General features: G+C 62.1%; 1 protein-coding gene across 4 annotated transcripts; it reads right to left on the bottom strand.

Moving 5' to 3' along the window:
• Positions 1-960: 960 nt before the first annotated feature.
• On the bottom strand, positions 961-20,210 carry ADAMTS10 (ADAM metallopeptidase with thrombospondin type 1 motif 10). Of its 4 annotated transcripts, none has more exons than XM_045991483.1 (26): positions 20,026-20,210; positions 17,997-18,076; positions 16,626-16,812; positions 16,091-16,437; positions 15,570-15,726; positions 14,571-14,788; positions 12,766-12,849; positions 12,501-12,646; positions 12,033-12,076; positions 11,784-11,889; positions 11,534-11,680; positions 11,168-11,309; positions 8,404-8,511; positions 7,815-7,960; positions 7,646-7,709; positions 6,572-6,674; positions 6,147-6,280; positions 5,918-6,041; positions 4,943-5,023; positions 4,694-4,857; positions 4,473-4,599; positions 4,250-4,379; positions 3,706-3,910; positions 3,295-3,471; positions 3,062-3,221; positions 961-1,741 (listed from the first exon to the last, which is right to left on the bottom strand). In XM_045991483.1, the coding sequence occupies exons 3-26, from the start codon at positions 16,711-16,713 to the stop codon at positions 1,632-1,634; spliced, it is 3,312 nt and encodes a 1,103-aa protein (XP_045847439.1). In that variant the 5' UTR covers positions 16,714-16,812; positions 17,997-18,076; positions 20,026-20,210; the 3' UTR covers positions 961-1,631. The 4 variants fall into 4 exon arrangements, 3 of the variants coding, with proteins under 3 accessions (XP_045847439.1, XP_045847440.1, XP_045847441.1); XM_045991484.1 differs by having other exon boundaries at positions 3,062-3,209; XR_006816476.1 differs by lacking the exons at positions 961-1,741; positions 3,062-3,221 and having other exon boundaries at positions 3,335-3,471; positions 4,250-4,375; positions 4,468-4,599.
• Between the last annotated feature and the right edge of the window lie 1,287 nt (positions 20,211-21,497).

Genomic DNA, 21,497 nt, shown 5'->3' with positions numbered 1-21,497 from the left:
GGCAGCTGTTACCTCCCAGACATGGGGTGTCAGCTCGGGATTTAATGCCCCCCCCCCGAGCTCTGCTACTTCGGGGACCCCCATTCCTACAAAATGGGGTGCGGGCCCTCGCCGCAGTGCCCGGCTCACATGGGACTCATCAAGTGTTGGTCCGTGTCCTGATCTCGGGAGAGCAGCAGGCCACGTCCTGGTCTCCCCTGGACGGTTAGGAAGTGGCATTTCGGACAGGTTGTCACCTTCCGCGCCACACAGCTGGGAGGAGGCCGAGGCCCACCCCGGGAGCCTGGCAGGGAGGCCCCAGGACCCCGGTGTCCCTGCGCCCCGGCGGGACGCGGCATCGCGCCCGGAGGCCGGCGAGGCGCGGCGCCCCCTCGTGGCCACGTGTGGGGAGGAGCGCGTCGGTCCCGGAATCTCCCGCACGCGTCCGTCCCGGGCGTGGCGCCTGCAGACCGCGGCGATGCCTCCAGGCACCGGCGAGTGAGCGAGCGGCGGGAGGACCTTCTCCTGGTCGGAGGCTTCCGAGGGGGCTTCTGCACGGAGGGGACCCCGGCTGCAGGGTGCGCTGGATTAACCGGGTGGAAAGGGGAGGGGAGGGTACACCTGGCGGAGGAAGCGGCTCCCGCAAAGGCCCCCGAGATGGGAAGATGACGAGAGGTTGAGGAACCTCCGCGACGCCCGGGCGGCCCCGGGCGGCTGGACCGAGCCGAGGGCCTGGGGGTGCGGTGGCCGGGAAGGCAGGGGCCAGACCGGGTAGCTTTGCGACCCGCCTTGAGAAGCTGAAGTATCACTGCGCTCTGCCCGGGCTGGTGAAAGGCCCCTTTGGACTGATGGGAAGCACCTGCGGCGGGAGCTGGGGTGGGGGTGGGGGCGGGGCGGGGGCCCCGGCCCCTTCCATTCGGTGGCGGGGACTGCGTGTGACTCAGGCTCACTGACACGCTCACAAACCGACACTCGGAAAGCTACACAAGACAGAACTTTATTGATGGAGGGCTTCCTGGCGAGGGGTGTGTGGGCCCCAGGGCAGGGTCTGTAGCACCATGATGGGGGCGCCTGGATGTCGGGGTCCCCCTGGGGCAGGCAGGGCAGAGGTGGTGGTGGATCTTGCCAGCTCTGCCTCAGCCTTGTAGCTGGTCTGGTCAGGGGGAGGGTGTCAGGGAGGTGGTGCTAACCCCCCTCCCCCATAGCGGACAGAGACCCTCCCCCGCCCCCGCCCCCGCCCCCAGCTCAGAGTGGAGGGATGGGGCAGTGCTGGGGGCGGGACACAGGCAGACCCCCTCCCCACCCCCACTCTTCACAGTACGTATTCCGGTCAAAGGGGGGCAGTGTTAGGGGCTCCCTAGGAGTGGGTGAAAAGGGCTCTAGGGCGAACAGTTGGTTGTTCCCTCCTCAAACCCACCCTGGAGGGGGTCTCACTATGAACTGGGAGAGGGGATGAGGAGGGGCCGTGGCGTGGGTAGCCCCTCTCCATCCCCCAGCCAGGGGCCCTTTAGGGGTTCCCAATAAATAACTTCCGGCTTCGTCTCACCCTTTACTCCCAGCTCCCGCCCCCTCGGGCTCCTTCAGGCTGGCCAGCTGCGGGCCGGGTCCGCTCCAGCCGGCGCCCAGCGGTAGCTCTGGGGGCCGCGCGCCCCCTAGCGGCCATGGCAGGTTTTGCAGCACATCTGGCGGAAGTAGACTCTGCTGCAGAACTGAAATTTGAGCACCAGGGGGCAGTAGGCGACCTTGTTCACGTCCTTGCACTCTGGAGGGGGAGGGAGAGATCAGAGCTCAGGGCCCCTTCTGCCTCAGTTTCCTCGCTTCTCAAAGGGAGCTTATAACTAACTCAAAGTTGGGGGGAGCGTGCGAGGCCCCCCCTGGGTGGCTCAGTCGGTTAAGCGTCTGCCTTCCGCTCAGGTCATGATTCCCGGGTTCTGGGATGGAGCCCGCATCTGGCTCCCTGCTCGGCGGGAAGCCTGCTTCTCCCTCTCTTGCTCCCCCTGCTTGTGTTCTCTAGCTATCACCCTCTATCAAATAATAAATAAAATCTTAAAAAAAAAAGTGTGTGGAAGAGGCTTGTAAATACATCATTAGACTGTTGGCGGACTTTGAGAGAGACAGTGCCGAGTCTGGGACTCAGACAGCATTCAGTCACGACAAAAGCACCCCTTTCAGTTATCCTTTTGATCCATATGGGGCTGTAATCCTTGCTCGTTTCCCTTTGTGACCGACGGAGGACCCTGAGGTCCAGAGAAGTCGCTCCTTCTCAGGGTATTTGAGTATTTTGTGTCTGTGGTCATCGACCGTCCGTTAGCCACAGTGATGCGGGCTCCCACCTGGCCAGTGAGGTAGGACAGGGCCTGGCGCCCAATAAAGGGCCTCACGTGGGTTGTTTTAGTCCATCTCTCACTCAGCTCCCCGGCTAGTGAGTGTATCATTCCCCCCTGGCCGATTAGAAGGCACAGGGGAGGGAACCCATTCCAGGCAGTCTGGTTCCAGTGCCCGGGGTAAGTTATCTATTGCCCTGTATGGAGAATAAATCACTTAGGTAGAAAAAAAAAATGGACATATTTAAAGCAGCGGTTCTCTAGGGAAAGCGATTTTGTCGCCCAGGGGACATATGGCCAGATCTGGAGACATTTCCGCTCGTCACCACTGGGGGGCAGGAGCGCTGCTGGCATCTTGCAGACACAAGTCAGGACCGCTACTGAATATCCTACAGGGCCTAGGGCAGCCCCCCTCCCCCAAGAACGATCCGGTCCAAAACATCAATAGTGGCGGAGGTTGAGAAACTGAATTAAAGAAAAACACTCGGCAGTTCACGGTACAGATGGAGAAGAATGGGATGAAGGTCACGGAGGTGGCTGGGGGAATGACCTGAGTTTGGGTGCCCGGAAGGATCAGGCGCCTAATATGCTTGGCATACAGTGGCACTAAATACATGCCTACAGGGAGAGGCGGTGAAGTGCCTGGAGGGGACAGAGAAAGACGCTGCGGTGGTTGGAGATGCTCCAGGTCAATGGTCAGGACTCCCACACTCTGGACAGGGCCCCCTTGGAGCCCTCTGGCCCCCAGCCGCACATACCTTCGGGGCCGTCCCCAGGGGGCGCGCTGTCGCACTTGGCTTCGCACTGCTGCGTGGACGCGGGCCGCAGAGCCTCCGCGCACTCACGCGACGGCTGGCCGGTGTGGCTGGAGCAGCGCACCGCGCGCTGTTGCTGTCCGATCCCACACTGTGCGGAGCACTGCGGGGAGTCGCTGCTGAGCCTCGGCGGGGCGCCCCTTCCCTCCGCCCCCGCCCCCAGGGCGCCGGCCTACCTCGCCCCACTCGCCTGTCACCCAGCGGGCCGGGGGACAGCGGCGCAAGTTGCAGCGCATGGTGGCTGGCGGCTTGGCTGCGGGCGGGCAGTGCGCAGGGGGCAGCGTGGAGCGATGGTCGGAGCTCTTGCACAGGACGACGCGGTGGCGGAGGCCTGGCCCGCAGCTGGGGGTGCACTGCAGTCGGAGAGGGGGTTTCATGCTCCTGGGTGCTCCAGTCTCCGCACTCGGGGGGCGGGGAGGGGCGGGAGGTGGGGAAGATGGTGGTCCCAAGGGCGGCAAGAAGAGGTCAGCTAACCCCGGACCGGTTGGAGGGGGGTCACTAGGTCGAGCAGGAAGGGCTTGTGACTGCCGAGGGTGGGAACCATTACGGGCATCCCCCCACCCCCCTAGTGAGCAGTATGGGCTGACCTCTGACCAGTCCAGGGCGGCCCATTCGGGCGGGCACGCGGGGCCTTGGCAGGCCTCCAGAACTGGTGGGCGCGGCTGCGGGCACGCGCTGTCATCCAGCGCCTTCTCCTCGGCGGCCGACACGCGGCGCTGGCACACCACTGAGCGGCTGCGCACCCCCGCGTCGCAGCTGCGGCTGCAGCGGGACCAGTTCCCTACAACCCAGCTGTGGGGAGGGGGCAGGTCTGAGAGAGAATGCAGGGAGCCCCCCCCCCCCCCGTCCGGGGTACCGGCATATCCTCCTCCTCCCCGGGAGCCAGCATCTTGACAGAATCCCGCACAGGGCTGCTTCTGCAGGGAGCACCCCGGCACACACCTGGGGTAGCCCCACCCTGCGCCCGCGTCGGGGGGTGGGGGGTGCGTCACGCTGAGGGAGAGGACGGTTCTGACTCCCCCTCTGGGAGAGCCTTGACCCCACCCTGGGGAGGACTGTCACCCTGATCCTGGGAGCACTGTCCACTCTGGCTCTTGTCACCCAGAGCCTGCAGCCCCCCGCGGCACTCACTCTGGCGGGCAAGGCTCCGTGTTGCAGGCGCGCTGCCTCTTGGGGAGTTTGCTGTGGGCGCTGCAATGGTGGGGGGCCACCGCCGAGCTGTCCAGCTGATTGCGGCACTCCACGGCCTGCACCTGGCTGCCTGGGGGTGGCCGGGAGACCCGCTCAGCCCCAGCGGGACCAGCAGCGGAGCCCAGGGGACCAGTGCCCGCCCCCGACCGCACCCCGACCTCACCGCCGGCACACTGGGCCGAGCACTTGGTCCAGGGCGCATAGTGCCAGGAGTAGGGAGGCAGCGCATCTCGGGCGATGGGCGCGTTGAAGCGGTAGCGGAGGGCAGCCAGCTCTGTCCGGGCCAGTACCTGGGGCGGGGGAGGAGGCCATCAAGTGGAAGCCAAGCTCCAGTCCCCACAAGGACGCTGATGTCTTCCGACATCTTGCTCCCACTACTGTTACCATGACGATGAGGGATGCGTTTATGGGTCCCAAGGCTTCTAGGCTCTGCGTCTGATCCGGCCCCTGTCGCAGCTGAAAGGTGGTCCCAGCCAGGGGCAAGCGGTGGGGCTGGGGGGTCCCAGGCAGCCCCTCCAGCAGCAGGGATTCCTGGTCCCCCTTCAGGGCTAGGAGGACAGCATAGGGGTCAGAACCCCAGCTGCACTGACCCCCTGCCGACCCCCAGTCCTCATCCCACCATCTCCAGCTCACCCAGGTGACTGAGGGAGAGGTTCAGGTCCTGGATGAAGATGTGGACGGAGCCTTTGGGGATCCAGACGACTTCCTCATACCCTGGACGGTGGAGCACAGATGTTCCCCACTTGGCCCTTCCCCCACACCTGCTTACCCCCCCCCCCATTCCTGGCCCTTGATGACAAGAGCGAACCATTACTGCCGTAAAGTGCTTACAAGGCCATCCCATTGCAGCACCAGGTCTGGCTCTGTGAAGTAGATGGGTCGTCACACCCATTTTACAGATGACAAGACTGAGGCTCAGAGAAGCTAACCAACTGGCTCAGGTTTGACAGCTAGGAAGTGGCGGGGCTGGGGTTGGAACCCCAACTTTCCTGCCTCTCTGACCACCACAGTGGTGTGATCCGCTTCCTTCCCTGCAGCACAGAGGGATGGGGGCGCTGTGGAAGCCCCAAGCCACATGGTGACATGGCGAGTTCATCAGTGGGGGCTCCACCACTTCCAACCTGGGTCCCTTCCCATCCCCTGAACCCCACATGGGGGCCTCACTGTGTGTGTCTGCTCCCAGGAGCCAGCCCCCACCCCCTGGGGTCACTCTCCTTCAGCCCAAGGTTGGAAGGCAGGCTCAAGTTCACCATACCCTACAGATATCCCTCCCCCCGGAAGACTTTTCCTCCAGCACAGAGTCTCTCCAGCCCCTGGTTCAGACCATGGAGAGTGGTCAACCCCCCTGCCCCCAACCCAGGGCCAGCCTCCCAGGGGGGGCGGGGAAAGGTTTAGGTCCCCGCCCTCTTGGCATGTTAATTGCCAAGGTTTAGAAGCCAGAGCCCATGCTAGTCCCTGACCCTGAGCTGGGGCATTGCCGTGCCCTGGGACTTCTTGGGGTCCCCACCAGGCCCCGGGGTCTGAGTAGCTGATGCTGCTACTGTGATGGGGCCAGTCCTGCCCTCAGTCACCGAGCGGCCAGAGGGAGAAGGAATGGGGGTCTCTCACCAGCTGCAGGCGAGGCTGGGCTGAAGACCCCCTCAATGGTTTCACAGGCACTGCCGTCACCACCGCAAACCCGACACTTGTCCTCCCTCAGGTCGGAACCCAGGACCCGGTCGCAGCCCACGTGCTGGGGAGGGGGGGAGGGTGGCCGGGGAGGGGACGAGTGTCAGTGAGCCCCGCTCCCTGCCTTCACTCCTCTATTCCTTGCCCTCTGTCTGGGAGTCCCCGTCACCTTGCACTCGCCGCTGACGCAAATGTCCACTGTGTCAGGGCGACAGGGCGTCCCGTCCACCACGGCCGCCGCTCTCTCCGTGTAGAAGTTGAAGCCTTCGGCCAGGCATGTGAGTGAGCAGGCCTTCACGCCCCCTGGGGGGGCACAGCCCCGTCAGACAGAGGGCCGGGCCACCTGGGACTCCCTGCTCGTTCCCGAGGAGGGGAGTAGGGGGGAGGCAAAGAGGGACAGACCCCAGCCCCAGCATGGCCGGGCAGGTTGGGCAGAGGGAGTCGGGATTCCCAGTGTCCAGTCAAGGAACTGTTGAACCACATCCTGGGCTCTTTGGCCCTTTGGGTGAGGGAGCGCTCAGGGCAGACCCCGCGATGCTGTGTCCATCTGCGGCCGCCCTCCCGGGCCCCATGGCCTCCTGGGTCCCTACTCACCTCCTCGGTATGTCTTCCACGTGTAGAATTTTCCACGGAAAGGGATGCTGTCAAATTCAGAGCACTGCATTTCCCGGAAGTCCTGGGAGCCCGGGGGACAGTCCTGGGGTCAAGAGAGGGACAGGGAGGGAGGCCACGTGTAGGGGGTGGAGTTAGGGCACAGGCCCGATGCTCAGAGCAGGGATGGGTTGGACGGGGGAAGCTGAAGGCAAGAGGCCAGGGAGGAAGTGGGGGGGGGGCAGGTGAGCCTGGTTGGTGGCCTGGGCCAGGGCCAGGCGGTGGGGCTGGAGGGACAGGTACTTCAGAGATGGAGCAGATGACTCATGAGAGTTTGGGGCGAGCTGCGGATGGTGGCTGGGTTTCTGGTTTCAGACCAGGAGGCCTTTCTTGAGAACAGGCCTAGAAAGGAGCCAGGGGCACTCATTACGGGGGATGGGGCATGTGTGGACTCCCTGGAGAGAGGAGCCACTCCAGGTGGGGCTGGGAAGACCACTCACCCCGCGCCCCCAAGCGCTCCCCGCCCTCTGAACACCCCCAGCTTCGGTAAGCCTTGTGCTTACTGGGTGTGTCCACAGAAAACTCACGTACGGTCAGAAACTCCAACCAGCCATGGGGAACCCCAGCATTTAAAGAAGGGACAGCAGAGGAGACAGGTGTGTGGGAGGAGCTGGGAGCACAGGGCAGGGGTGATGGTAGCAACGAGGCGGGAGTGGGGTAGGGAGTTGTGGATGGAGGCCATGGTTCCTGGGCAGAAGGGAGGACAAAGGGAGAACCCAAACTGGGTCCTCAGTGGTTACTGGGTTTGGTGACAGCTTGGAGATGGCTTTGGGGTGGGGTTGGGGAAGTTTAGGAAGTTTAGGGAACTCCCTTTGAAGGGAGGCGGGGTGCAGTGCGCTGTAGCTGGAGGAGGAGGCGGAGGTCATACAAGTTCAAGGTGGGGGAGTCATCTGAGAATGGGAAGAAACCAGACGCTCGCAGGGGAGCCCCGTCCTGTTGGCACCCGGGCCCACGGGCAGGTGTCTGGAGGGCAGGGCAGGACAGCGGATCGCAGCCTGGGGTCCTGGGGAAACTCACGTCGGTGTTGCAGGAGCGGTGCCGCCGTCTCTCACCCAGGCAGTACTTGCCCCCGATTGTTGGCCTGGAAGGGTTGGGGTGGGGAGACAGAACAGATGTGGGGCGGGGGTAGACAGAAGGGGACCCCGTCCCCACCCCGCTCTCTTTACAGAGGGTCCTGAGAGCTGACCTGGGGCTGTCGCAGTGACGGCTGGAGGAGGACACGCCGCCGCCGCACGTCCGGCTGCAGTCGCCCCACGGGGTCCACGGGCCCCAGGCCCCGTCCACGCCCTCCGGCCGCGACCCGAAGGGGACGCACACGCGCTTGTAGCACCACTACGGCAGGTGGTAGGGAGAGGGAGGGGGTGAGTCCGGCTCCGTGGACTCCCGGGATCCCGGCGCTCTTTCCTGCCCCGCCCCGCCCCCAGCTAGAGGTCTCCGCATCCCTGGGATGGGACCGAAGGGGCGAGGGTGGAAGTGGGGTCTGGGGACCGGGACGAAGGCAAGATGGGGGCGTGGCCTAAGCCTACGGTCACAGCTGGGAGATGACATTCGCTCTGGGTCTAGCACTGCGGGAGTAGGGGCAGCGGGTGGCCTCAGGCCATGGGCGGGACCTGCGGGGTAGCGGGCGTGGCCAGAGCCGACGGAAACTGCCAGAGGCGCGGCGGGCGTGGCTCGAGGGCAGAGGGCGTGGCCAGAGCCGATAGAAACCCCCACGGAGGCGCGGTGGGCGTGGCTCAAGGGCAGGGGGAAGGGGGCGGGGCCCGGCCGGCGCTCACCCCCTTGTCGATGGTGTGCGTCTGGCACAGCGTGCCCTCGGCGGCCGGTATGCTGTTGGTGATGCACCGGTTGCTCTTGCTCAGACACCACAGCTCGCTGCAGACCTCCTGCGGGCCAAGGCGCCTGCTCAGGCTCGCCCCCCGCCCTTCTCCCTCGGGCAGCCCGCCCGCCGGGGGCGGCGACCCGCTCACTGCCGCCTAGCAGTGGGGCCCCAGCGCTCCTCCGCTGGGTCTCCAGGAGCCTTCTGGAATCTTCCTGTGGGGCATGGCCTGAGACCTCCCCTCTGCCTTATGGGCTGCACTTAACCAATGTCCGTGTGTGTGGCAAGCCCCCTTAGGCATCACTACCCCCGTTTCCCTATGAGAAAACCAAGGCTTAGACAGGTAAAATCACTTGCTAGGGACCACATAACTTCTGAGGGGCCGCCTGGGCTCTAACCCAGGCCTTTGATAGATCACTCTGTGATCTCATCACTCTGGTGCCTCTTGAGTCTCCAAACCTGCTGAGGAACGAAGATGATTCTGCATTCCTTGTTGGGATGGGGGAAGCAGCCCCTGGGAGAACAGTAATTCTGAAAACTCTGGCCTGGGAGATGGCGCAGTTCAAAGGCCTCATCTCTAATTTTTTCCATCTGGTGGTCTTCTTTATTGTGCCCCCCCTCCCCCACCCCGCAAACTGTGGAAGCTCCTGGAACTTTTACTCTATGGGAGACTGGGCAAGAACAAAGCCAGGCTGGATCTGGGTGGGATGTGACTTTGGCCACTGAAATCTCTGTCCACCTTCCTGTCGGAATCCTGCTTGGGCTGGACCAGTCCCAGGAAGTCACTCTGACCCTTCGGGTCAATATCGCTGGACAAACCCCCTGGGTTCAGGAGTGTCCAAATCTCTGACCCTCTAGCCTACATCTGCCCCACCTCCCAGGGCCTTCCCCCACCCTGGGAAATGGAGATCCTTCATTCTCCTTTTTATAACCATGTGCCACTTCCTCTTTGAACCTAATCCTTTCAAGTTTTGATGACCTGGGACAGGGCCAATCAATGGCTCTAGGAAGGGGCAGCCTCTGAGAGACATCTGCACACACATGAGAAGCTCTGGAAGGTTGTTTTCAAGTCCGCTCCCTGAACCGTCCTCCAGAGTCCCTGTCTTGTACTACGTCAGAGGCTGTGTCTCAGTTAAAAACTCAGCCTGGTTTTCTGCCTTCACTTGGCTTGTGTCCTCCCGGCCATTTGTAAATATCACGGGCCCTCATCCCACTTCTGACACCTCTTAAAGAGAACTGGCTATTCCAGTTCCGCTTTTCCTCCTCTCCACAAGGAGGCGCTGTGGTGCATGTGAACGGGCTCTGGGCCAGTTGGGGAGACTTCAGCACCGCTGGGGAATTGCCACCCCCCCCCCCCCACCCTGTTTTCTCATCTAAGAGATGGGCCTTGCCTACATAAAAGGCCGAGAGGCATGTGACAGAGTAGATCTGAAAGAGATTGCACAAACTCCCTGTTATTGTGTAACAGTGACCACAGCTATCTCTGGGCTAGGCACTGGGCCCAGCTCTTTACAGGCATTAGCCAAGTTATATGTAGTCAATAATTTCCCCTGTTGCCAGGGGCTCCGGGAAGATGTTCCTTGGAGAAATAAAAGAAAGAATCAATTCAACATACAGCCAGTACCGGTACAAGCTCCTTATTCTGGCACTTCCTCCCCTCCCCCACCTCATTATAAAATTTGGAGTCACAGTGAGACCTTTGAGTCCCAGCTCTGACATGTTCTTGTACTGTGACATTGGGCAAGGCACCCTCCCTATGCTTCAGTCCCTTCATCTGTAATGTGGAAATATAGCAGGACTGTCAAGAGTTTAAATGAGATGAAACATATCACATGCTTAGCACGTAGTGGGCGCTCAGTAAATGTCAGCCACTGTCATCATGGTTAGGATACCTGGGACATAGCAGATGCTCCAGATTCTTTAGAAATTCGTTAAGGGTGCTACAGTTACCAGCCAAGTTGGGGAGGGTGAGCAAGAGCAGATTAAATAGAAATGATGCCAGGGTTTGTTTGTCTCCTTGTCTTGCCCTGGGATGAAGTGAGGGCATCAGAACAGCTGCCTTTTCCTGTGTTGAGTCAACATGGCCTCAGCTTGGACGTGGCCATCCAAACTCTGATCTTTGGAGTCTTGAGGAAGCCAGCAGGCCTCCAGCTTCCTTGGAGGCAGCTGGGAGTGGGACCCCCAGCTTGCTTCTCTACAAAAGGATGGGGCTTTGGGAAATCAATGTAAACCTCACCAAGAGTGAGGGGTGGCCCGGAGGCTCAGAGCTCGTCCAGCCAAGCATCAGGGCCGGGCAATCTTGTGAACCAGTTGGTGGGGGATGTGGGGAATGAAGACAGGGTGTCCTTGGAAGACTCTGCCCAGTTCTTTGCCAAGTGGGAAAGATGGTCCGTCCCCAGGGAACTATTTCCACCCCATTTGGAATGTTTGGTGAAAAACTGAAGTTAGGGGGCTTGGGACTTTAGCACTGTAGCAGCCCACTGGTGGCCTGATGGACTGGACAGAAGGGGGTGCCCAAGGTCTCTCCAGACCAGCCCCCAAAATCAGGGGCCTGGAGGGCCAAGAGATCCCATCCTCTATCCCGGTCATTGAGTGTGCGTGACATCTATACACCTGTGCACCTCTTTCCCCCTGGCCCCCACGGGGGCTCACCCCCTTCCCGACTCTCCCACCCCCTGCGGCCCCTCCCCTCCCAGGAAGGAAAGCAGGAAGGCTCTCTCTACCCCGTATTTACACTGACGCGATTTGACTCCATGTTGGAAGCGGCACTGTTCGTCTGCGTCATAGGCCTGGCCGGGTGCCACCGTGGGGTACACGAAGTCCTGTCTGGGGGGCCGGTTGTTCAGGCACAGCCCCAGGCCTGAGCTGGGGCAAGAAAAAGGAGCTGTCACGTCAGGGGGCTGCAGGCCAAGAGCTCAGGGGCCCCGGGGGGGAGGTGTGGGTCACAGGGGGCAGCCCTAGGTCGGGAACAGGACCCCTCCCGGAGGCAGCTCCGGTTTCCAGACCCCCCTCTCCCTCGCCCCCTCCCCCGCCCCCGTTCCGAGCCAAGGTGAGTGGGAAAGTGGGCAGGCACGCGGGCACGTCCTCACTCCAGAAAGCTGGTGATGTAGTCGCGGCTGCAGGACGACCACACAAAAGGGTTGGTCTTCATGGTGATGTGGGCAGCCATGAGCTTGGCCGGGTCCTGGCCACGGGCCCCACAGCTGTTCCCTACACCGTCGTGGTTCATGCCAAACCTGGGGAGAGCAGCGTCGGCTCCACCACCGGGGCCGAGGAACCTGCCCGGCCGGCCCGTCCCTGTCCCCCACGCCCCACGCCCCGCAGTGTCCCCTGCCTCACGTGTGTCCGATCTCGTGGGCGATGGTGAAGGCGGTGGCCAGACCGATGTCCTCGTTGATGCTGCAGCTCCTCTCGCGCTCGCACATGCCGCCCACGGGGGCCAGGCCTGGGGGACGGGCGCATGGGGCAGGGCTGGGCTTGGCTTGTGAGGGCTGGCCCAGCCGCCCAGCCAGGTCCCCACCCCGCCAGGGCCGGGGGGCACCCATCCGCTGCCTCCACGGGTGCCTGAAGCCTACGGGGGTTAAGTACCTAGAGTGCCACAGGGTTTGTTCCTGTAGATACAGATGTCATAGCTGTGGAAGGAGAGGGCGCGGTCAGGCGCTGGGCTGCCTCCCTAATCCCTGCAGGGCCACCGTAACCGATTTCGGGGGCTCCCTTCGGCCTCTTGCCCGGAGCCCCGTGCTCTGCCCGCAGTGGACCTCGGGGATGCTGGGGGTGCGTAAGTGACCGACTGCATCAATGAGATAGCGAGGGAACAAGCCTGTCTGTGCCCAACTGTCCCTGCCTCCCTGCCCCCGCCCCCACCGCCCCTCGTCCTCCTGAACCAAGGCTCTCAGGCTCCCAGCGGCCCCTCCCCACCTCTGACTCCCCACTGGAGTGGCCGCAGCTTCCCAGCCTCTCCCATCTCCCAGCAGAAGTGAGCCCCGCTTGGACCTGGAGGGTCCCGGGACCACTCGTTCCCCCGGCCCATGTCCTGGAGTCCTCCCCGCCCCTCACCGCGTGATGAGCACTGCTGTGTCGTGGTTGGCCACACCGTTCTCCGGAATGGCGTTACCGTGGCCGCTGCGGTTCACGATGGATTTCTGCCACTTACAGAAGCTGTCCAGGGACTTCCCGGCATGGTGGGTGATCTCCAGGGTGGGCTGCAGACAGACAGAGGGGCATGGGGGCCAGCCACCCCTGGGGGAGAGGGTTGGGCGGGGGGAGGGGGAGACAGGCAGCGCTGGTGTGCAGGGGCAGGTGCGGGGAGGGGCCCTCGCACCTGGTCCTCGGTGAGCAGGATGAGACGTGTCACCAGGATATTAACGATGTTTCCCAGACTTGAGTCCTGGAAAAGTTTGGCAACCTGACCTCCAAGAAACAAGAGACACCGAGTCTTAAGAGGGGCCCAGAGCAGGAGATAAAAGGCAAAACGGCAGTAGACCTCCTTCACCAAGTATCTCCTGCGGGCCAGGCTATGCCTGCTGCGCAGGTAGGGATGATGGTCATTCCCATTTTACAGAGGGGCAGACCGACACACAGAGAGGTCAGGACGCACAGTGGGTAGGTGCCACAAGGGGGACTCATGTCTGGGTTGCTCCCTGGTACCTTTCTTTCTGACTAGCCCCCATTCAGTTTGTCTGTCTGTCCTCCATCCCTACACACCCCTGCAGTGGCCCCTCTCTGCCCAGAGGCAGCCCGAGGGACGTGCACATTTGGTCTCATTCCACGGCAGTCTAAAGGTACCAATTTGGGGGCACCTGGGTGACTCGGTCGGTCAGTATCCTGGGGTCCTGGGATTGAACCCCATGTCCCTGTGGCTCCCTCCTTGGTGAGGAGCCTGCTTCTCCCTCTCCCTCGGTCCCTCCCCTCTGCTTGTGCGCGCACTCTCTCTCTCTCAGGTCAATACTTAAAATCTTAAAAAAAAAATAAAGGTATCAATTTGAGCATCACCACAAGAAGGTGGAAGTGTAGGGGGCAGGAAGCTCTGGAGACAGGGGTGAGGGAGGAGGAGGAGGAGACTAGGGTCAGGGGGGCGGTCGCCATGGTGTGTAGTGATCTCAGAGCCTGGGCCATCACTGTCCCACGTGGGGAGCCACAGAAACTCTGGCAGGTTCTAGACAACTTTGTTGTTGTTGTTGTTGTTTTAAATTTTATTTATTTATTTGACAGAGAGAGCTCACAAGTAGGCAGAGAGACAGGCAGAAAGAGAGTGGGGGAAGCAGGCTCCCTGCCGAGCAGAGAGCCCGATGCAGGACTCGATCCCAGGACCCTAAGCTCATGACCTGAGCGGAAGGCAGAGGCTTAACCCTCTGAGCCACCCAGGCACCCAGGTTCTAGACAACTTTGAAAGTCCAAGGGAGGGAAGCAGGGCTAGGGCAGAAGTGCGGAGTTATGTCAACATTTTGGGCCACCTCTCTGTCTGCTGACCTTTTTCTCTTTCCTTTTTGCATCTGTGAAACAATAGCGCCCCTTGTCAGGCTCTTACTGCAAATGCTCTGTCTGGCTCCCCCTGCCCCCCTCCCCGCCCGGACTCTTTCCTCCTGGGGTAGACACTAGACAACAGTGTCGTACAAACGTGGAAACTGAGGCTCGGAGAGATCCGGAGTCTCGACGGAGAGCTGGTATAGACCCTGGGGATATCTGAGTGTGGGTGAGCGAGGTCACCGTGTGAAGTGACAGGAAGGTGCCTGTGGGAGGGTTCGGGTGTGTGCCCCCCTGTGTACTGCTGGCCTCAAGTTCAAGCTGCGTCCTTGTTTTATACAGCAGGTGCCTGCGCAGCCCCGACCGCGTGCCCGGGGCTCTTTCAAAAGCTATCCCGATTCACCGCGACCGCCTGAGCCTTTGGGAGGAGGTACTATTCCTACCCCCATTTCACGGGTGGGTAAACCGAGGCACGGGGGGGGGGAGGGACTGGTTCAAGGGCACACAGCTAAAAAGCAGCAGAGCCGAGTCCACGCTCCCCGCCGCCCAGCGAGGCTGCTTCTCCTTATTCCTTGCCCAACCCGGCCTCCTTTCTCACTCTGCACCCTCCGCGCGGGTTCCCTGACCTCAGGGCTCCATGGCCGGGGAGGGGGAGGCACTTACAATGTTCATGATGGCCAGCACGTACTGTTCCACGTCTCGGCGCCCATGGTAGGCCACCATCATCTTGTCAGCCACCACCAGGGTCTCCACGTAGCGCTCGCGGCTGACGGAGCGCTTCAGGCCTGGCTGGCCACGCTCGGTCTCATTCCCCAGGGGCCTGGCGGGGGGCGGCTTCAGGGTACGGAGCCACCATGGCCTCCCCTTCCATGGCTTCTCATCTGGATGGACAATTTCTGGTCATTCCGCTGCCTGCTTGTAGGTCTGTGACCCTGTCTGATGGCGCATTGGTCCCATGGGCCAGCAGACCCCTTGTTCTTTGGCTACTGGGTGTCCAGTGTCTGGCTCCACTGTGGTCCACTATCCAGAGAATGGGCTCTACACTGTCGCACTGATTGGTGGCACAGACAGCCGGGCCCCACGACAACCAGAGTGACCGCGCCACTTCCTAAAAATTCCATTGCCCAAATGTAGGCCTGGAGCCGCCTGCCTTGGCATGGGCACTGTGTGCCTGTGGGACTCTGGGTCTTCCAACGGGGCCACGTTCTCGCTAACACACCGTCCAGCTGGTCTCACTGGCCATCTGACTGTGAAGCCCACCCTTCCATCCTAAACACCGACCATGGCTGTAGGTCTGACACATGGGGTCCCATGCCCAGACTGTTGGATCACATGACTCATGGAATGTCCCTGGGTCTGCCCTTATCTGCTACTGGACGATGGCCCTCGTAAATACCAGTTTCATCCAGCTTTCTTGCTCCCCCACCCCCGCCCATCTGATCAGACACCTGTCCTCCTGCAAATCTGGTTGTAAATTGGAACTTCTCAACAGGGTTTGCACTGTGCAGTGGCTCGAATCGGCCACTCATCGGCTGCTTAGCTGTCTGATCACCCCGTCATCCTGGAGACAGAGGGTTTTATGCCTGAGCACCTGTCTCACTCATGGCTGGGCCATCAGACACTGCCGCCTCCCTCTGCCCGTCCCCACAAAGACAGACGTACCTCTCACTCCACAGGCTGTGTCCAGGTGGGGGTGACGCAGAGAGGAGCGCTTGTACACCACATGGGGGCCACTGTCCTCTGGGCCCTGGGTCCCCTTGGGGCCACCTTGCAGGGGTTCGATCAGATATTCTTCTTCATCTGCCGCAATCAGGCCATGCTGGGGGTTGGGGAGCGGGTGGAGGGCTTGGATCAAGCTTTGGTTCCCAGGGCCCACGGGACCCTACCTATGTCTTTGCGATTCCATTCTTTCTGTCTTACTGGGTTTATGTTGCTTTTCCTTTTTCACCTTCCTGAGGAGGAAGTTTGGTTGGTTCCTTTGCAGCCTGACCCTATGGCTACACATTTTCCTCGAAGTTTTGCTTTAGCTACGTCCTAGAATAACTAATCCTTGTGATTAGCTCAAAATGCTTAAAAAAAAAAAAATCCACCGGGATTCCTTCTCTGACCTACACGGAGAAGTGTTTTTCATAACTCCCAAGCTGGTGGGCATATCCCCCTGCTTCCCGGAGCCCCCTGCTCACCAGGCCCCCGCAGGTGCTGATGGCCACATGAGAGCTGCCAGCCTGGCCCTGCAGGTGGCCGGCGTAGAGGCAGTGGGGCCGGGCAGCCCTCTGCCAGGCCAGGCCCTCCCGTGTCCAGTACTCCACGGAGACGTGCCCTGCTAGAAGGCGGGGGCTGCGGGTCAGGTTCAGCAGGAAGTGGGTGCTGGGTGCGGCCACCTTGTAGTAGAGGCGGGACTCTGGGGCTGGCCCTGTGCCCCGACGCTGCCTCCGGGGCGTGGGGGGCGAGAAGGCCAGTAGGGCCCCATTGTGGTCCACTCGCGTGGGGAAGGCGATCTCATAGCTCTCCAGACTGGACAGGAACTCATCTGCGGGCGAGGGTCAGAGGCTTGGGGCGAGCCGTGGGAGTGATCTGGGTCTTTGTGGCTTGGATATGGGGACAGTGATGCTGGCCTCACTGACCCCAGGGCCCTCCCCCAAGCGACTGCCATCCCAGCCCCACTGACCCTTCCTCGGCTCCTCGTTCCCGCCCCATGCTGCCCCGGGACGCCCCTACCTTGAGACTGGAAGGCGTGTATGACTTCGAATGTGAGGCCCAGCCCCAGGGTAAGGGCCCAGCGGAGGATCTGGTAGGCAGGAGCCATAGAGGCCACGTGTCCACATGTCTCTCTCCAGCCCCGGCTGCCGGCAGCCCCCACAGCACCGCCTCCCCTGTTCACAGCTTGGGCAGCATCACTGGGCTCCTGGGAGGGAGGAGTTGGGTCGGGGGGGCAGGTGCCTTGTCCTGCTGCCCAGTGTGGCCAGGGCTGAAGCCCATCCCTCCCAGCTCCCCGGATGCCCCTGGCATTTCCTCTCCCTGTCCCCAACCCCCTCATCTTCCCTATGCTACAAGGATACACAGGGGATCGTGACTCGGTGGGTACCTACTACGTGCCAGCCACCGGCCTGAGCGTTTTCACACCATTTCATTTCATTTCCACAATAATCCTGAGGACTCGTTCATGGCTAACGACAGGCATAGATGCCGTCTCTGCCCACCGAGGGGCCATCTCCTGGGAGTGACCGAACCAGAGGAGTTCAGATTGTGACAAGTTCTCTAGAAATAACGGGGAGGCTCAGAAACTGGGGCATGGAGGATGAGAAGAAACTCATCACGAAGAGACAGGAGAAGGTGCCCAGGGAGAGGAGCAGCAGAAGCAAAGGCCCAGAGGCAGGGAGGACCTGGGTGTGGACCCAGGAGCACAAGGGCCAGTGCGGCTGGGCAGAGTGCCTGTGGGGAGGCAGGAGTGGGGCACATCTGAGGGCTGGGCTGGTCAATGGCATCTTCAGCCCGGATTAAACCAGAAGTGATCGGCTCTTCCCACTAACCCCGTCTGACTTAGGCCCTGCCGTTGGATCCCCGGCCACAGGAAGCATTAATCACACCTACAGGTAGCATCTGTCCCCCTGACCTCTCCTCCACCCTCTGTTTCCAGCCTCGCCCCTGGTTCGACTCCTTCTCCTTTCAGATTCCTCTTTCTGGAAGCTCTAGGGTTGTCCGAGAGGGCTTGGTTTCTCTGGCTTCTGCCCCAGGCCAGCCTGCTGCGCACAGACACCACTTTGGGCCACTACCCCATGCCAAACCCTCCTCCCCACTCCTGTCTCCACCCTCCTCCTCCTCCTCCTCTGTGCTGTTTCCCCCTTAATCACACACTGTCTTGTTTTCTTTGCAGCCTGGCCAAGTCTGAGAGTTGATCTCCAAACAGGGCAGTTCAGCACACGAGGGAGGGAGCCAGGTTTTCAACAAGATGCAGACTTAGAAGTTGACATTACCCGCTTCTGCTTGGACCCCTCCAGCGATGGGGAGCTCACTCCAAGACACTCTGTGACCCTACTGGTCCCTTCAGCTGGGCTAATGATTATCCCTTGTTTTTTGGTTTGTTTTTACCTTTTGGGGGTGGCAGTGGGCGGCCTGGGGTCGGACACCTGTGCGTGAGCCCCTCTGTGCCTCAGCCTCTTCTTTAGTGCCTAGACAGGGAGAGGCAGGGAGGAGAAGCTGGCCTGGATCTGAAGTTCAGGGGTGGCTGAGAATACTCTGCCCTTCCCCCTGACCTTGGCAAATCTCCTCTTGGATTTCATCCTCCCTCAGCTCCTGGTCCCCCACCAAACTCCCTCCTCCCCTACTGTTCCTCCCCGTGCCCTGATCTCCTCTTGTCTCCTCTCCCGTATTGCATCCTGGAGACCTTGACCGGCTCTGATTAAACCCCTTCCTGGTCAGTTCCCCCCGACCCTCCTCTTGCCTTAACCACCCTCCCCTCCCATGGGGAGGATCTGGGATAGTGGCCCCCTTGCAGGGTGGTGGCCAGGGGTGACCTGCCCTGGGGGTACTGGGAACAGGTCAGTGGGTCTGGGGAGAAAATGATACTGAGGGAGGTAGGAGGTTAGGGGGTTCCCGGGCTGAGCCTGGTTGGGGGCAGCAGCAGGGGGTCTCCACCAGGATGTGTGTGTGACTCTGTGTATCTCCGGGCGTGTGACCGTGTCCGTAGACTGTATGTACGTAGGCAACTTTGTGTGTGGTGTGTGTGCCCATGTGACCCTGTGTGTGGCCCTGTGTGTGCCCGTGTGGCTGTGTGCACGCGCGCGCACATGCGCGCACGAGCGCGCGTGCCCGGGCTTGGCCATTGCTCCCAGCCCCTCCTCCCAGAAGGCAGGAGGGAGGCGGCCAGCACCCGGACGGCGCCGGCGCCGGAGGAGGAAATGCCGCGGAAGCGGCCCGGAAACAGCGGAGGCTCCATCCCATCCCAGCGGTCCGGGACGGACCCGCCGCTCCTCGCCCAGACCTCCTGGGCCGGGCCGGGGAGATCCGGCCGCTCCGTGGAGGCCAAGGCTGAGGCCGCCCGGGAAGAGGCCTTCTCCAGGCGCCGCACATCTGGCTGGGAGGGAGGCAGACCCTGCCGGGAGAGCAGACAAAGGCCTGCCCGCGGCCTGCGGGAGGAGCGGGAGGAGCGGGAGGAGCGGGAGGAGCGGGAGGAGGGGCCCAGCGCCCCGGCGGGTCCCCCTCGACTAGCCACTAATTAAAGGCCCTGAGCCCGACGGCCTGGAGACACTTGGAGACAGACGGCTGTGGCCTCGGTGACCGACTCCAGGGAAGTGGGAGGTGCCACCCCCACACCCAGACACACAAACACACACTGGTAGCAAATGCACACACTCGAGGGTGACCACACCTGCGCCGCCGGGGACCCACAACTGGGCACCGCAGACCCACAAAGGGCTCGCATCCCAACACACCGACCCGCTCAGAACACACACATCCGGAGGCAAACGCACGAGACACACAACCACACACTCCCCAGACCATGTGCACACACATACACACTCATTCACAGAAGACAAGCCAGAGCCCCACACTTGGGCCTACACACACAGACATGTACACACTCGTTCACACACTCACACCAGACAACGGACAGAGTCCCGCAGAACTTGACATGCACACCAGACGCACTCACATACAGGCATTTACACACTTGTTACACTCAGACACGCCCGGAGACAGCGTAGAGACACGCACACACCTAGGCATCAACACACACAGCAGACACTCAACTATGTCAGTTTACACTCGCACCTACGCACACACCCCACACCCCACACGATCGCACACAAACACACCCAGACCCTCACGGACGTGTTCCTGCGGACACACACATGCAGTAGCGCTCACACATACGTGGATGCCCACACGCACCCCGACACACACGCACGCAGCGAACACACCCAGACAGGCGCCCGCATGACCTCAGTGTCGCACACACCCGGGGACATCACACACCGACGCACCCCCCCCCCCCCCAGCCCCGCGGCTGGACCGTCCGACAGACCCGGGCCCGCGGCCGTCCCCGCCCGACGCGGACACACAAGGTCGCCCGCGGCCCCGCCGAGCCCGCTCCCCGCCGCGCCGCCCGCGCCGTTACCTGCGGCCGCCCGCCCGCCCGGGGCCTCCGTCCGCCGTCTCCGCCGCCGTCTCGCCGCCCTGCGCAGGAAGGGAGGGAGCGAGCGCGGCGGCGTGGCCGGGGGAGGGGGCGCGGGGAAGGCACTTCCTGAGCCGCCTGCCAGGGTTATAAAAAACCCCCAAACCGCGCGCGGCCAGAACCCCGCCCGCCGCCGCCGCCGCCGCCGCCGCCCGGCCTGGGCCGCGGGCTGGACCCGAGCCAGGGACCCGGGAGCTCGGGCGGCCCCGCCCGGACCGGGCCCGCCGTGGGGGCTGGGTGGGTGGGTGGGCTGGGAGGGGATGCAGGCGAAGGGTGGGGGGAGGGAGTAAGGTGGCAGGTGGGGGAGGGGAGGGAGGCAGGGTCGGGGGAGGGGAGGGAGGAAGAATTGGGTAGGGGTAAGGGGAGAAGGAGTCGGGGTGGTTGGGGGAGGGGAGAGTGAATGGAAAGAGGCGGGAGGAGGTGGGGGATGGAGAAGGAGGCACCGTCGTGTGGGGAGGTGACGGGAAGGAATGGGGCGCGGAGGGGAGGAGGGAGCGGGGAGCGGGCGGAGGGTGGGGGAGGGGAGAGCCCACTCTCTCGCCGGCACCACCGCCGGCGTCCGCAACAGCTGTTATTTATTGAGGGCTAGTCCTGCTCAAACAAGCATTTATTGGGCGCCACCCGGGAATAAATCTCAGCCCGCCCCTGCCCTCCCGGAGCTCCCCTCTGGGGGCTTGACCTGCCGCGGGCCTGGTGGGTTCCATTTCACAGAAGAGAAAACCGAGGCTAGAGCCGGGGAGAGTGACAGTTTCCTGAGCGCAGGGGCCCGGGGGTTTTATTCATTCCTGGGAGGGGGGCCGGTTCTCAGTAGATGTGGCGCTCACACAGGGTGGGGCTGACCTGCACAGTCAGGGCAGGAGTGAAAATCCAGCCCAAGGTGGCCGGCGGCGCCCTAGGCCCTGGGTGCGGTGCGGGGCTGTGACCCCCAACCTCACAGCCCCAGGCGTTTTCCAGGCCTGACCCCCAGGGAACTAGGGTCTCACCCTCCGGAGTCTCCCTGCAGGGTGGGTGATAACAACCTTACAGGCCGATGGTGGGAGGGGTTCGTTCAACCGCAAACGTTCGTTCCTTTTGTCCTGAATTTGGAAAGTTAGGTCAGGGCCCAGGTATACAGCAGGTACTCCATAAATACCAGACTGCTCCTGGAGCTCCCACCACATTGTGGCCAGACCAGATGGACAGCCTGCCCTTGGGTTTGCTTACCACCACCCTCCATTGCCCACATCCCCCATTTGAGGAACAAGTCCAAGTAAGCCAGCTCTGGCCTCTCTCAGCAGTCCCTCCATTTCATGGGGGCCCCCTGGGCGCCCACCCTGAGCTGCATTCCATTTACCTCCTTCTCTAAAGAGCGGGCTGCCCTGGTATTCTCAGTTTCCCTAACGCCGAACCTCCCACCTTTAGCCCAGGGGCTCCTA

The sequence above is a fragment of the Meles meles genome, chromosome 20 (assembly GCF_922984935.1).
Source record: "Meles meles chromosome 20, mMelMel3.1 paternal haplotype, whole genome shotgun sequence".
Lineage (NCBI taxonomy): Eukaryota > Metazoa > Chordata > Mammalia > Carnivora > Mustelidae > Meles > Meles meles.
This window is presented reverse-complemented; position numbering and strand designations above follow the sequence as displayed.

Coding starts and splice junctions, on each gene's coding strand:
- ADAMTS10 (XM_045991483.1), bottom strand. CDS start 16,713: ATGGCTCCTGCCTACCAGATCCTCCGCTGGGCCCTTACCCTGGGGCTG. Junction 8,512..11,167: donor CGCGTCAGTGTAAATACGGG/GTAGAGAGAGCC, acceptor CTTGGCCCGCAG/GAGGTCTGCAGCGAGCTGTG. Junction 3,472..3,705: donor CCGCCCTGGACTGGTCAGAG/GTCAGCCCATAC, acceptor CTCCGACTGCAG/TGCACCCCCAGCTGCGGGCC.